This window comes from Typopeltis vanoorti, chromosome 12, assembly GCF_054136105.1.
Source record: "Typopeltis vanoorti isolate ZY-2024b chromosome 12, IOZ_Tvanoo_1.0, whole genome shotgun sequence".
NCBI classification, from domain to species: Eukaryota; Metazoa; Arthropoda; class Arachnida; order Uropygi; family Thelyphonidae; genus Typopeltis; species Typopeltis vanoorti.
In genome coordinates, this window is record NC_143560.1 from 9440210 (window position 1) to 9455004 (window position 14795).

Below are 14795 nucleotides of genomic sequence, written 5' to 3' on the forward strand. Positions count from 1 at the left end.
ATAAAATATGTTTTGGCTGTAGATTCACTCAATGAACTCTCAAAAAAAAACTTCAAAATGCTTATTTTTTTTAATTATTGATGAGTCAACTGATATTACAGCAAAATCTCTAATAGTTGTGGTTCGTTACTATGATGATTCCACAAAATCAGCAGAGGAATCGTTTTTAAATATCATTGATGTTAGTGACGAAACAAGTTCAGCTTTGTTTGAAGCTCTAATAGAATTATTGAACAAGCTCTTGCAAACTTATTAGGCTTTGCTGTTGATAATGCTTCAGTTATGATGGGACAACATTCTGGCATTCAAGTTTGCCTTAAATCATTAAATGAACATTTATATGTCGCCAGATGCATATGTCACAGCATAATGTGTAGGTGAAGCATGTAAGAAACTACCAAATTCATTAGAAGAACTGTATGCAGATATTTACAATATAATACAAACGAAACCGAAAAGATTAACAGAATTTAAACAAATTCAGGAACTATCAAACTTAAAATCACGTAATTTGCTGAGGTTGGGTAAAACTCGTTGGCTCTCAATGCATGATTGTGCAAAGAATAGTAGAACAGTAGAATGCTTTGGTTTCATACTTTATCTTGAGCGAAGTAGAAGATGGAATTGAGCAAGCCAAATAAGTTTTAACTGCACTACAAAATCTCTTAATAAAGGCATATTTTCTCTTCTTAGCATTCATCCTGCCAACAGTAGTAAATCTAAATTCAGATTACCAAAGCACTTAATATTGTCTTCGTCTTCTAATTTCATCAGGAGATAAAATGATCATGAAATATCAATATGTTACAAATACACCAATTGAAAAGATAAATCCAGCTGACAATGGTTAATTTTTAGACATAGAAAATGTATATCTAGGGGCGAGAGTGGAAGCCCTTCCAATGAATTTAGATAAGAGTGAAGTTCCAGAAAGAGACAAGACACACAGGGTGAAATGTTTGTCCTTCTATATTAAGTTTTGTATCCAAGTTTTCAAACGAATAAATTTTAAAGGTCCTGTATTAAAACGTTAGCGATGCTGAATCCTGAAATGTGTAAATCTGACTGTTTTTACAGTATAATGCCACTTGCTGTAAATTTTCCTAATGTTATTGCAGAAAATAGTTATGAAGATCTAGATAGAGAAGGGTAACTATCGAAGAACTATATTAGGGTTAATTAATTTAGCAAAAATCTGTTTAAAATAACGAATAAATACTTCCAGTGTTTTTCTAGTGAGTTGTAATCCCTGTATATATGTAAATAGCATATTAAATAACCAAAAAATTTAATGTTACATTAATTACATAAAAACCTATTACTTTTTTTTTTTCAAATTTAGTACCTTTTTCCTGCATAAGTTGGTACAATTTTTTTTTTTGCTGGGTGGTCACCCTGGTTAGGACTTGCAGCGTATTTTGTAGTAGCGGACAGCTGAAGCAACGTGGTTTCTGTTGATAAATAATTCTCGCCGGTAAACTTGGGGAAAAATGTGTTCTCTTCGTTTGAGAAATCAAAAATGATTCCATTTCTTATCATTCGGTCTCCTATTTCAATGAAACTTTGTCCGTTCTATTTATTGAGACCGTTGCTCCCGAATTACAGAGGTAACTTTTTAATTTATAAAATTCTGTTGCTACTTGTACTTGAAGCATGATTATTCCAGATTATGATGATCATATTACTCTGGTTAAGTACACAGTTATTTTTCATCCTAGAGTTCCGGCCGGAATACTCCTGACAACATTTTGTTTTTATTATTATTATTTTACTGTTAAAAAAAAAAAAGTAGCACACGTTATATGATAGCACACGTATAAGCCTTGCTACTAGAACGTTATATGAGAGTTCTAAAAAACCAAGCGCATAACACTTACACGTTAACCCATAGTTTGGCTATTGTTTTTGCTATTTGGTCTAGAAACAGATAAATTTTTAATACATTTAAACAACTAGCATTCAAAAATATACTTCACCTGTCTCCACCTTCCTAGATGTACTAGTGACATGACTACCAAGTGGTTCATTTTCCTTCTCTGTTTATAGAAACTCCACACACATACAGGAATATACTTACATAAGCAATCACACCACCCATTCCCATTCAAACACCCGCACAGAGCTATGGCTATTTGTTTTAATGACACAGCCCTGGAAACTAAACTAAAATTCAACCATGGTATCTTCTTGGGTCTAGTTCCCACTTAGAGTAAGTGACTATAACCCTGATAAAATAAAATACTACATGCCTGCACTATCTTCTTTACAATAAACAAGGATCACAACAAAACTTTTCTCATCCCTTATATCAAGGTATATCTGAAAAGTAAATTAAACTAGACGAGAAATAAGTGTAAGCAAATAAAGTTTGTGTGTGTGTGAAGTATCTTCATCACTAGGCCTTGTATGTAGAGGCTCTTGACTTCATATCAGTTGCCTTGTTATTATTCCATAATGCAAAGCATATTTCCTTTTGGAAATGTATACTGAAGTGCTTAATTGGGAAGGTGACTACCCAGACCAATTTAGCCTTTATTGAGGTCTCAGCAGTCAATGCCTGACCTAGGAAGATATCAAGGGTGAATCAGTGTTGAAATGCTATATTTCCCATATGTAGGTAGTGCTTATTACTAAAGCACTCTGGACCAGAGATAATTGTCAAAGGTTTTTCACTTAGTGAAAAAGTAAAATATACTTGACAAGAAATTGTATTATTGTGTAATCCTTTAACCAAGTGTAAACAAACAAAGTTTGCACGTGAAATGTTTTCACAATTAGGCTGCTTGTAGTATTTTAATAAAGATACACTTTTTTTACTACTTGTATATGAAAAATATATGACTTCTGTATTAATTCAATCCTGGTATCTTCTTGAGTCTTGCTTCCACTTAATAAAGGTTGAAACCAGGCTGGATTGTGATTTGCAAACTTTGTTTGCTTGTGAGGTGGTTTCACAAGTCGACTGCTTATAGTATTTTAATAATAAAGTGATATGCCTTTTTGCTACTTATATATGAAAAATGTATGACTTCTGCATTAATTCAACCATGGTATCTTCTTGGGTCTAGCTCCCACTGAAGAGAATTAAATAAAAGTTGAAACCTATACTGCATAGCAATACAGTTCTAAAAGGAAGTATGCTTTGCATTATGGGATACTAAGGCAGTTGATGTGAAGTTAATAGTTCCTATATGTTAGAAAGAAGTGGTGAAGATACTTCATGCACAAACTTTGTTTGTTATGCTTGGATAAAGGATTAAACAAGAATATAATCTATTCTACTATATCTGAAAATATAGCCAAAGTTCTCCACAAATAAAATCTCCATGCCACCTTCAAACCATACATTCAGCTAGCTACTTTCATCTGCTCTCCTGTGGATCAGCTTCATTCTCTTGGAGCATATGAAGTTCCTTGTGCCTAATCCACCTATCTGTCAGAAGTAGACCAAGCCTGTAGCTTGGTCTACTTCTGACAGATAGGTGGATTAGGTCTGCCTTCAACAAAAGAACTACATCTGCAGTCATCTCTGTGGTAGGTCAGGACTAGCAAATGCATTGGAAGACAACTCTATTACACAGAAGTCTACAGATCTGAGAGACTTGGAATTGGCATCAAGATAAGAGATGTTTCTTTTATGCTCTTCTAATTACATATAATTACAAAAGATCTCATGCAACTGCATTATCCAGTCATGTTCTTTTTTCAAATAATCCTAATGATGATCAACAAAGCCACTTCGTTTGCTGGGATAGATCAGAAAATATTTTTCACTCTGGTGATGAGTTTGAGAGAAAAATTATAGAATCAAGGGAAATCCTTCTGAATCCTGTCCACTTAAACAATAATTTGAGTTATAACATCCCAGATAGCCATGCTGCAGTTATTCACTATTGGCGTTCACGTGAGTCTGCACGCATACTTGCAATAAACAATGGCACGCCTGTTAGAACAACTTGAAAAAATACAACGTTTTTTATGTATCAATTATGTGTGGCAATTTTTTACCTGTATTTTCAAGTTTTTAGATACTTCAATGTTTATTACTATTCTCTTCCTTTAAGAATACCTGATGAAGGCTATTATAAGCTGAAACTAGTTGTATTAATCTTATTAAATCTTTATAAATAATCTCAGTTTTTAAGTCATTAAATCTATTTTTAAAAATATATATATATGCTGATTTAGTTAGTCTCTTACTGAGGAGCAGAGTTTTTTCTTTCCAGAAATAGATTGGGTCTTCCCTCTTGCAAAAGAAACAACATGAAATTAACAGACAAAAATAAATTTATTATTATTATTATTATTACTTACACCTCCAGGGAAAGACTCATCGAGGAAGGACGCCTACTCTACAACTCTGTCTCCACCACTCAATCCACCAACTGCAAAGAACCGCAACTACCATCATCATCATCTACACTGAAGGACACTTATATTACAGAAAAACAACTTAGCAAAAATCTTGACAGAAGTCGCACTATTCCCCGATTAAAAAAGCACTTTTTTCATCCCAGTTCAAATTCAAACTCATCTATCGCTCACCACCACCACTAGTATTTTCGCAGATATCCATGCCCATGACGGGATTCGAAACTGCAGCCTTTTGACTGGAGAGCGGATATGCTAACCACTTGGCCAAGCAGGCTGACAATTTATCTGGTAGATTGCACAATTCTGAAATATAACAAAATCCAAACTTCTTCAGAACATCGTTCCATGACAGTAGATGGAATATTTCACTTTGTTTATCACTAATAGTCAAGTTATCTGGGAAGATACTAGTCATTTAATAGGGACATGTGTGGTGCTATAATATACTTTTTTAAATAATGATTTCACACATGTAAAGGAAACTAAAATTTATTAAATGCTCCTATATATTTTGCTTAGTATATCATGAGCATCATTCAGGGAGAAAGCAGAAGAATTGGCTACAACATTTAAATTATGAATGCAAGAACAAATCAAACAACATGTACATACTTCCATTTGTCTTAGTCGCAGCTGTACGAGTAGATATAGACTATAGTAGGTGTAGTTATGTAATTAATAATTATAAACAAATAATAGCAATTATTTCCCAAAACTTAGAGATAGGTGTAGAGTCAGTTTGATTAAGATTAGGATGGTGGCATAGGACTTCACATGATTCAAAAAATATACAATCAAATTTAAACATATTGTAGTGCAACATCTTTGTTTGATTCCAAGGACAGATATGACAATTTTTCCTTAATAGGTGATAAAAGAGAAGATAACTTTTGGTTATCCTCTGGTTTGAAGATGATGTTTATCAAATACCCTGTTCTTGTCATCTTTGCTACTTTGGATAGACTGGCCATTCTGCTGAGATTAGAATCCAAGAACATCAAGTTACGTAAGATTTCTGGAATCAGAAGGTTTAGCCCTTGCTTCTCATGCCATTGACACTAGAGAGTTTACTGGAATCAGACAAAGATGTTGCACTACAATAGGTTTAAATTTGATTGTCTACTACTTGAATCGTGCAAAGTCCTATGTCACTATTCTAATATTAATCAAACAATTCCTATCTCTAAGTTTTGGAAGGTAATAATTGCCATTAATTGTTTATTTGTAACTGTCAATTTTTCTGGAACTTAATCAGTGTTTCCTCTTATTTGTACATGCAGTATGACTTGTTCTTGTGTTCAGAAAATTCTTCCTGAAAGATGCTAATGATATATGGAGTGAAATATATAGGAGTATTTAATAAATTCTGGTTTCCTTTACATTTGTGAAACTGTAATTTCACAAACTGCATTATATTATTATTATTATTAAACAAGACCTCGGGAGTCAAAAGACTCATCTGGGAGGTCCTTTTATCACACACACATCTCATCATACCGTGTCTTAAACACACTCAAACTCCTTGCAGATGCCACACTCTCAGGCAAGGCATTCCAATCATTCACAACTCTGCACGAAAAAAACCTGCCTCTCACTCCCCTACTCACACCCTCTTTATACAATTTCCAGGGATGACCTCTGGTTCTCCCCTGATCTCCCACTATTCTCTGTAGAACTTCTCCACCATTGATGTTATAACAACCCCTTACCAACTTGTAGGTCTCTATCATATCTCCCCTCTTCCTTCTCTCCACTAAACTCTGCAAATTACATCTTCTCAATCTTTCCTCATACTCAACATTCCAGAGGTCAGAAACTACCTTAGTCAGACGCCTTTGGACCCTTTCCAACATCTCTTCATCCTTCTGAAAACCCGGTGACCAAATCTGGGCACAATATTCCATGTGTGGCCTAATCAAAGCCTTATACAATGGGACAAGAATCTCCCTACTTCTACACGTCAGTGTCCTATGCATCATTCCCAGAAGTCTTTGTGTTGTCTTCACAATTTTGGCGATGTGTCCCCTAAATTTTAGATCCTTATCCGCTATCACCCCCGGATCTCTTATTTCCTCTACTTCTAACAATATATTCTCACCAAGTATAAATTCTGCATCCCATCTTTGTTTTCCAAATTTTAAAACCTTACATTTTGCAACATTGAACTTGCATCCCCATTTGCTTGCCCGATCACTCAATTTATTCAAGTCTTCTTGCAAGGGCACAATATCTTCACTACTCTTTATGGTTCGTCCCAACTTTGCATCATCTGCAAACAACTGAATATCTCCATCCAAATCTTCGCCAACATTATTAATATACAAGTTAAATAGTAATGGCCCTAAAACAGACCCCTGAGGCACTCCACTAGAGACTTTCCTTTTCCTGGATATTGCATCCCCATACACAACTTGTTGATACCTATCAGATAGCTAGTCTCAATCCAATGCACTAATCTAATATCCAACCCCATCTGCTCTAGTTTGACTGTCAACTTATCATCAGGTACTCTATCAAAAGCTTTTGCAAAATCCAAGTATATTACTGTGTATCCTTCTCCTCTTGTTCAAGGAAGCAGTCACTTTATTGTAATAAGTAAGTAGATTACTAGAACATGACCTCCCTTTAGCAAATCCATGCTGTCTATCAAAGATTATACCATTGTTGTCAACCCAACTCTGGATCCTAGTTCTCACAAGCTTCTCCAACAACTTAACTACAACACCTGACACACAGATAGGCCTATAGTTTGATGCTTGAGTTCGATCACCTCCTTTATGAAGTGGCACAATCTTGCCTTCCTTCCACTCTTAAGGAACTTGACCAAGTGCAAGACTCGTACTAAAAAAATATGTCAAGGCAGGTGTCAACTCTCTGGCACATTCCTTCAGAATATGCGGTGATATATTATCAAGTCCCATAGTCTTATTTACATCTAGTTTACTCAACTCCCCAAACACCTCTTGCTCACTTACAGTCAGTCTCTCCTCCCCGTCACCAACTGCTCTTAATCTCTCCATGAAGTCACATTCACAAGATGGAAAGATCTTTATGAACTGCTCATTAAGTATCTCCACCACACATTCTGCAACAGCTGTCTTTATACCATTTTCTCCAATCAATGTCATCCTTCCATAATCATTCTTTCTTTTGCTGGCTACATATCGAAAGAACTCCCTAGGATTCTTTTTGGCTTCATTAGCTAACTGCTGTTCATACCTCTCTTTAGCTACTCTCACCAACCAAGTCACCCACCTTGCCTGGTCTTTGTAGACCTCATGAAATTGGTTACTTCACTTCTCTTATGCTGCCTCCACAATGCCCTTTTTCTCTGTATCGCATGCTTAATCTCTTTTTTCATCCATCTCACACCTACCTTATTTAACCTTCTCACCCGTGGTATATATTTAGACATTGCATCTACTAAATAGTTTTTGAAAGTCCCCCAAGCTGCATTAATCTCTTTTCCAGCTAACTCCTCATTCTATGCTACACCTGCAAGCTGTCTCCTGAGCTCTTCATAATCACCCCCTTGTAGTTCCACATATACCCTTTTTTTCACAGGGGTCCTTGCACTGCTGGCAACCACCCAGGTAATCACCTCATGGTCACTTTCACCAATTGGTGGATGATTTCACACCTCATTTATAATTACATCCTCTGATGAGATGACCAAATCCAAGCCCCTTAATCCTCGTGTGCCCTCTGTTACATACTGTCTGAGGTAGTTATCCCTCAGAAACTCAAGAAACTCATTTTCTTTACTTCCAGTTGCTATCTCTTCATTCCAGTCTATATTGCCATAATTAAAATCACCCATAATGATCACCCTTTTCTTATTTGCTTGGCTTATTTGACTATACATTTCACTATCACCACCATCCACATTACCAGGTCTATAACAACATCCCGCCAAGTATTTGATTCTATTCACCTCTATCTTACACCATACTGCCTCAAAACCACTGGCCCTATTTCCCTCTTGCATCTCTACCTTGTATGGACATAACTCTTTCTCTGTCATCAATAGCACTCCCCCTCCCTTTTTACCCCTTCTATCCTCACGAAACACATCATACCTTTCCATCTCTATTCCTGTCAGGATGTCGTCCTCATCTAACCATGTCTCACTTATTCCGACAATCTTTGGGTGCACAGACTCAATTAGTGCAACCATTTCATCCGCCTTGTTTCTTATACTTCTAGCATTGGTATACAAATACAACAGCTCATTTCTGGATCTACAGCTAGTTCCACTGATACCACTCACTCGATGTGATCTCTCCACGCTGGACTGGGACCATTTCCTTTTCTTCTTCTTCATTCTAGAACCCTTTGCAATTCCATCTGTTTCCTCTTGATCCCTGGTCATCCCATTTCTTTCCTGCCTACACATGCTCTCACCTCCTCTTGGAGCATCCACCTTTCTCACGCTGTGTACCCCTGTCCACCCTGAGCCTCCCCGTTTCCCTGCTCCTTTTGCACACCCATTCTCTCATTTTCTATACTCATGCCACTCACTTCCCTATTCATTTCCACTTCTTCAATCTCTCCTGTCTTACTCTCCTGCTCTTCCACATCATTCCCCTCTCGATCTCATTCATTCTCTCTATTCACTTCTCTACCTTCCAGCAGCAGTCTCTCCAAGCGACTCGCACCATAGCCACTCAAATGCAGTCCATCGCTCCCATACAGCTCACTTCGTCCTTCAAACTCATTCCACACATTAACAAATTGTACTCCCATCTCCTCACACATTTCAGCCAGAATATCATTCATAATCCTTGCTGTCCGCCTCATTTCACCACAATCATACCTAGGCAACACACTGACTACCCTTCCTGTCACACTATTCTCTTTTATCTTTCCAAGCAGTCTCCTGACATTCATTTTGACATGCTCTTTGTTCTCTCTCAAATCATTTGTACCAATTAATACAATTAACTCTTTTGTTCGCTCCCGCCTCATGTCCAATGCCTCAATCACTCTACTCATTTTACCGCCTGGAAAACATACCTTGTGCATTTTATCCTCTGGCACACCTTTAATTATGGAGTCGTCCAACGCCACTCGCTCATCTTTCGTTAACTCTCTCATGCCATCATGATTTATTTTAATAGTTTTGACCTGAATTCTCTTAATTTCATTCTGCATCCATTTCATTTCTTGCCTCATCCAATCCAGTTCACCTTCCGAATCTCGCGAAACATTCTCTCTATCATTAAATCTTTCTAACTTTCCAACTCTCGACCCCCTCTTCTCACTTTCCCTCTCATTCATCTTTCTTTGTTTCAGTACTTTCGGTCCAACATGCATCCAACTTTTGCCATCATTCATTCTTTTTTCGCTATCATTTATCGTTTCGATTTTTTTCACTTGCGATTTCTGCATCACGGCATTTCTACTTTCATTCGTTCTCTCAATTTCGTTTCTTTCCGCCTCACTTTTATCCCTTTTAACATCCCTTATGGTTTTCAAATCGCTCTTTTTCTTTTTTCCTGATTTTTTAACATTTTTTCGCCTCTCTTTCTCACCACCCTTCTCTTTCAAACGTGCACTCGCGACACAATCGGTACTAACACTTTCTGTCATCAATTTCATATTTGCATTCATCAGTTCCTCGTTGAGGTCACACTTCGCACACACACCCTTCTTCCATCCACAAATCATTTATGTAATCGAAGGAATACATATAACAGACCTCACACTTAACGAAACGATTGAAATCTAAATTAAAATCGTGGAATGACAATGCTGCCGCCATTTTTTTTTCTCTCTGCCATTATATATCTGGTATGATTGGATAGCATTCTTGCTTCTTGCTTGTCAACAAACACTTACTTAATATCTTCTATAATAATTTTTAATGGATTTCTGTGCAGTTAATTCTGATTTTCTTTTAACTGAATTTAATTTGTACAAAACCGTTATAGACCAGTCAGTATCTTGGAAGTTGTCTTTAAGGTGTTGGAGAGGCTAATTAGAATTTGCATCCAAGTGGTTATTGTACCTTTGACTAACAGGCTTTGAGTTTGAATTCCACCATAGGATGGATGTTTGTGATTGTTTTTAGGTGGGAGATGAATTTTGTTGCATGGCATGAGCCCACTCCTCATTTATTTGTGACCTGAAGTGTCTTGAAAACAGCTTCATGTTTGGTTTCCAGAGTAGAGTTTACAGTTATGTCAAAAATATTAAAAAAAAAAAAAAAAACTAATAAAAAAAAATCCTTAAGTTATCCTTAGCAATTTTTGCTCATGTTTTATAACACTGACTGCATAGTTGCACAAGAGAAATTGATACTAAAGTTTTTAGAAGAGTTTTGGATTTTGCCAAGGCATTAAGTGATGAGAGGGGATTCTTGTTGGAAGCTTAATAGAATAAAACAGCACTTGGAAAGGATTTGAAACATTAATTCTTCCAATATTTCATATGTCATGGAGGCATCTTCAAGAAGTACATTATAAAACTTGTAACATCCAACAGCAACACAGAATTAAGTGTTGCCATGGATGAAGGACTAGAGTTCTCACTACATTTTAAAGGATTAATGTTTTCCATATTTTGCAAAGTTTTATGCATCTATATTTATTCAGATTAGGCTGAGTTTTGAGGACATCTTCAGATTTTGACAATAGCCTTTCTCTGCTAAACTTGCTGTAATGGAGCATGATGGGTTTTTTCTCCCAGTAGATTCTATAAATGGTATCTAAAGCAAGACCACTTTAGAAACTACTATACCATTCTATGAGTTACTATTACTATACATAGAATGAGTAGGAACATAGTGGTGGCTTAAAGTTTCATCTTTTGTCTTTAGAGCAGTGTTTCTGGACTATGTAAAAAAAAAAAAAAAAAAAAAAAAAGTAAATAAAAATATGAAAAAATGTATAAAATTAATACAATTCTGCTCTATGAAAAGTCTCATTATTACATGATTTTCTATCAAAGAAAACACTATGAAGTGTGCACTTTGATAGACTCATATGTTATATGTTTTATCCTCATATAATATCCTCATAATAATAATATCCTCAATTTCAGTATTTTAAATATGCCAAATTGAAGCCTTTCAGCTTTATACTTGACTATAACTCTCTAGTATTTTTCTTGACTGGATTGGCTACTTGTTGCTTATACTTTCCTTGAGTATACTTACCTTAGCCTGTTCTTTGTAGTCCTCATGCAACTTATTATTTGCTTTATGCTTCCTCCATAATGCCTTTTATCAGATTGCTTGCTTAATCTCTGTTCATTCATTTTACACTCAACTTTAACTTCCTGACCTTTAGAATACATTTGCTGTAGCTGTTTCAAAAACTATTGATCAGAACTTAACCAGCATTTATCTCCTTTCAGCCTAACTCCAGCAAGCACTCCTTTTGCTTGCTGCCACTCATACTTTTTTGTTTTCCATTAGTCATTCTCTCTCTCTCTCTCTATCTTTTAGATAGTTGCTCTTCCTCTTTCCTCCTGCGAATCATGCTCTCTTCTTGTAAATCATGTTTCTTCTTTTTTCTGGTCAGTCTTATCCTCTAATGTTTTTGACTATCTTCTGCTCTTAGTCTGATATCATCTACCTCTCAATACCTATTTTCCTTCATTGAAACTTCACAATCCATTAGAAATCCATTTCTCTCTCTTTTACCTTGATTACTTTGATGGTTCTGTGATTTCAGTCAGGATTTCTCCATGACTGCAGGTCGTAAAGAGTCCAGCTATTCCTGTCTGGGGCCTTTCTTCTCCATTGTCTTCCAACTTTCTTAATCATTGGGTCTTCCCACCTTAAGGCTGGTCTTCCAGGTTTCCTTTTGGCATCTCTTGGATACTAGTTTGTAACTCTTACTGTCCATCTGTTGTCTCTCATTCTGGCAAGATGTCTTGCCCATCTTCTTTTGTGGTTGTAGATTGCTTTTATTATATCCATGAGTCCAGACTTCTTCCTGATTTCTGTGTCTTACATATTGCACATTCTTTTTTCTATTGCACGTTGAGTTATTAAGCATTGTTCTTCTTTTAAAGTTGTGTTCCATGTTTCACTGCCATAAATTAATGCTGATAAGATGTGACTATTGAACAGATGGGCTCTTATTTCTATATCTATGTTTTGGTTGGTAATTGTTGATTTTATTTTGTTGAATTTGTTATATCATTATTCATTTTTATGGACTGGCCAAGGTAGATGTATTCTTCAACTTTTTCAGTGGTGTGAGATTTTAGAGTGATTGTGTGATCTTTACAGTATTTGTTTTTCATCCATCTTGTTTTCTCTGGATGCATTTCCAATCCAATTTTTTGGCAGTTTTGGCTTATGTTATTCAGCATTGATTCTAAGAGTTTGGGTGAGTGAGATATTAATACCACATCATCAGCGAATAATAGGATATTTAACATTTCACCATCAATGTTTATTCCATCTTTCATGTCAATTTTTCGAATGATGCTGTCCAGAGTAGATAGGAAGAGATTAGGTGATAAGACATCATCCTGACGTACTCCTCTACTTAAGGTAATTTTAATCGGGTGATTGACAAGGGTGATATTTGTTGTGCCTTCTTTGTAGATATCTTTTGCGAGTTGGATGTATGCTTTTTCTATGCCTTGTTCTATTAACGCTTGGAATACTGCGTTATGCTCAACAGTGCCAAATGCCTTTTTAAAATCTCTGAAAAGAAGACAAAGTGGAATCTGGTATTCTCTGCATCTTTCTGTTAGCTGAGTAATAGTTTGAATTGATCTATTGTTGAAAAGCCTTTTTTGAAACCAGCCTGTTCTTTGCAGCTATTTTTGTCGATGGAGGTTTGTATTCAGTTTAGGATGACTCTGGCGAATATTTTGTGTGTACGCACTAATAGACAGATGGGTCTGTAGTTACTGATGTCTTCTTTATTACCTTTTTTATGCAGAATTATGGTCTTTGATGTTTTCCATTCAGTAGGTACTTTCTTTAATGGTATATATGGGGTAAACCTTTCTGGACAAATGGGTGGACAAATACTCTTTAAAGAGTATTTGTCCACCCATTTTTAATTCATCAGATTTTATACTGTCAATTCCTGGTGATCAGTCATTTTTCATATGGTGGATAGCCATTTTTTACTTCTTCAGGTAGGACAGATAGTATTTTCCAAATTTTTGTCTGGTACTAGAGCTGTGATTACTTGTTTAGATGAGTAAAGGTTCTCATAAAACGATTTTACTATTTTTTCCATTTCACCCCTGTTTGTGTGTCTGTTTCTTTGATGGTCTATGAAGGCTGATGGTAGTGGTTGCTTGAGATTTATTTCTTTTTCTACTTTTTTTTAGGCTACTGCAGAGCCTAGCTGCTTCTGCCAATTTTGTTGTTCTATATATGTTTTGGTCATCTTTGATATTCTGCCTCAGTTGTTTACAAGTAATTTTATATTCTAGACTGTCTTTTCCTGTATCTTTCAGTATTCTTCTTTTCTTTAATAGTTCTATTGTTCTTGCTGATAGGCGTTCCCTGGTCTTAGGAGGATGTTCATACAAGGTTCTTTCTTTGCAGTTCATTAATTGATTGTTAAAGTTTGTTAAATCTTTGTCAATGTCATTTTTTAATTTCCAGTCGGTTTCTTCCACATTTTTTCTAAATTCTTCTGGGTTTATTGTTTTGAGCGTTTTTTTATGGTTGGACTGCGCTGATATGTGTTCTTCATTTTTTTAATGTATTTTGAGGGTGGCTCTTGTTTGATGGTGGTCTGAATGAATGTTGCAGTAGGTTTTTCCAATGACTTCGACATTTTTTATTATTCGTTTGCAATCTGTTAGGATGAAATCAATTTCATTTCTTGTCTCTCCATTTGGAGATTGCCAAGTCCATCTTTTTCCGGTTCTCTTTTTAAAGAAACTATTTATAATGTACAGCCTTTCTGCTTCTACAAATTCTGCCAGGAGTTCACCTAGTTTATTTCTTTCCCCTTTCCCCACGGTCCAATGTATTTTTCTTCAATAAATCATGTACCAATCTTTGTGTTGAAATCTCCACACACTATTGTGTATATTGTTTTTTTCTGTATAATGTTTCTTGTAGGTGTTCATAGAAATTTTCTGTAATGTTTCTTTGTAGGCTACTTTATTTTTATTGTTATGGATTCTCCAATTTTTAATTTTAGTGTTCCTAGTCATTCAGAATGGATTGTGCAAGAAATAATATTTTTAGTTAGCTTTTCATTTATGATGAAGCCAACTCCTCCAACCCTTGTAGCATTATCTGAAGCTCCCAGAAAAATTTGATTGCCATTCTTCCATTTTGATTTTAATTCAGAGCTTCTTCTCTCTCTTTTATATAAAATAATATAGAAGTGAGAAAAACAGCATATATTGATGTATGGGTAAATGGTGAGATAAATGGTGAAATAAAATAAATGGATAGTGAGACATGAAATGTGGAAAGAGATTTG

General features: G+C 35.7%; 1 protein-coding gene across 1 annotated transcript in view; it reads left to right on the top strand.

Moving 5' to 3' along the window:
* The first annotated feature begins 1401 nt into the window (after positions 1-1401).
* Positions 1402-14795, top strand: part of LOC150100574 (uncharacterized) — a 157910-nt gene continuing 144516 nt past the window's right edge. The window contains exon 1 of the mRNA XM_090401716.1: positions 1402-1607. Coding sequence (XP_090257842.1) covers positions 1520-1607 — 88 coding nt within the window. The 5' untranslated portion in view covers positions 1402-1519. The remainder of the gene's footprint in view (positions 1608-14795) is intronic.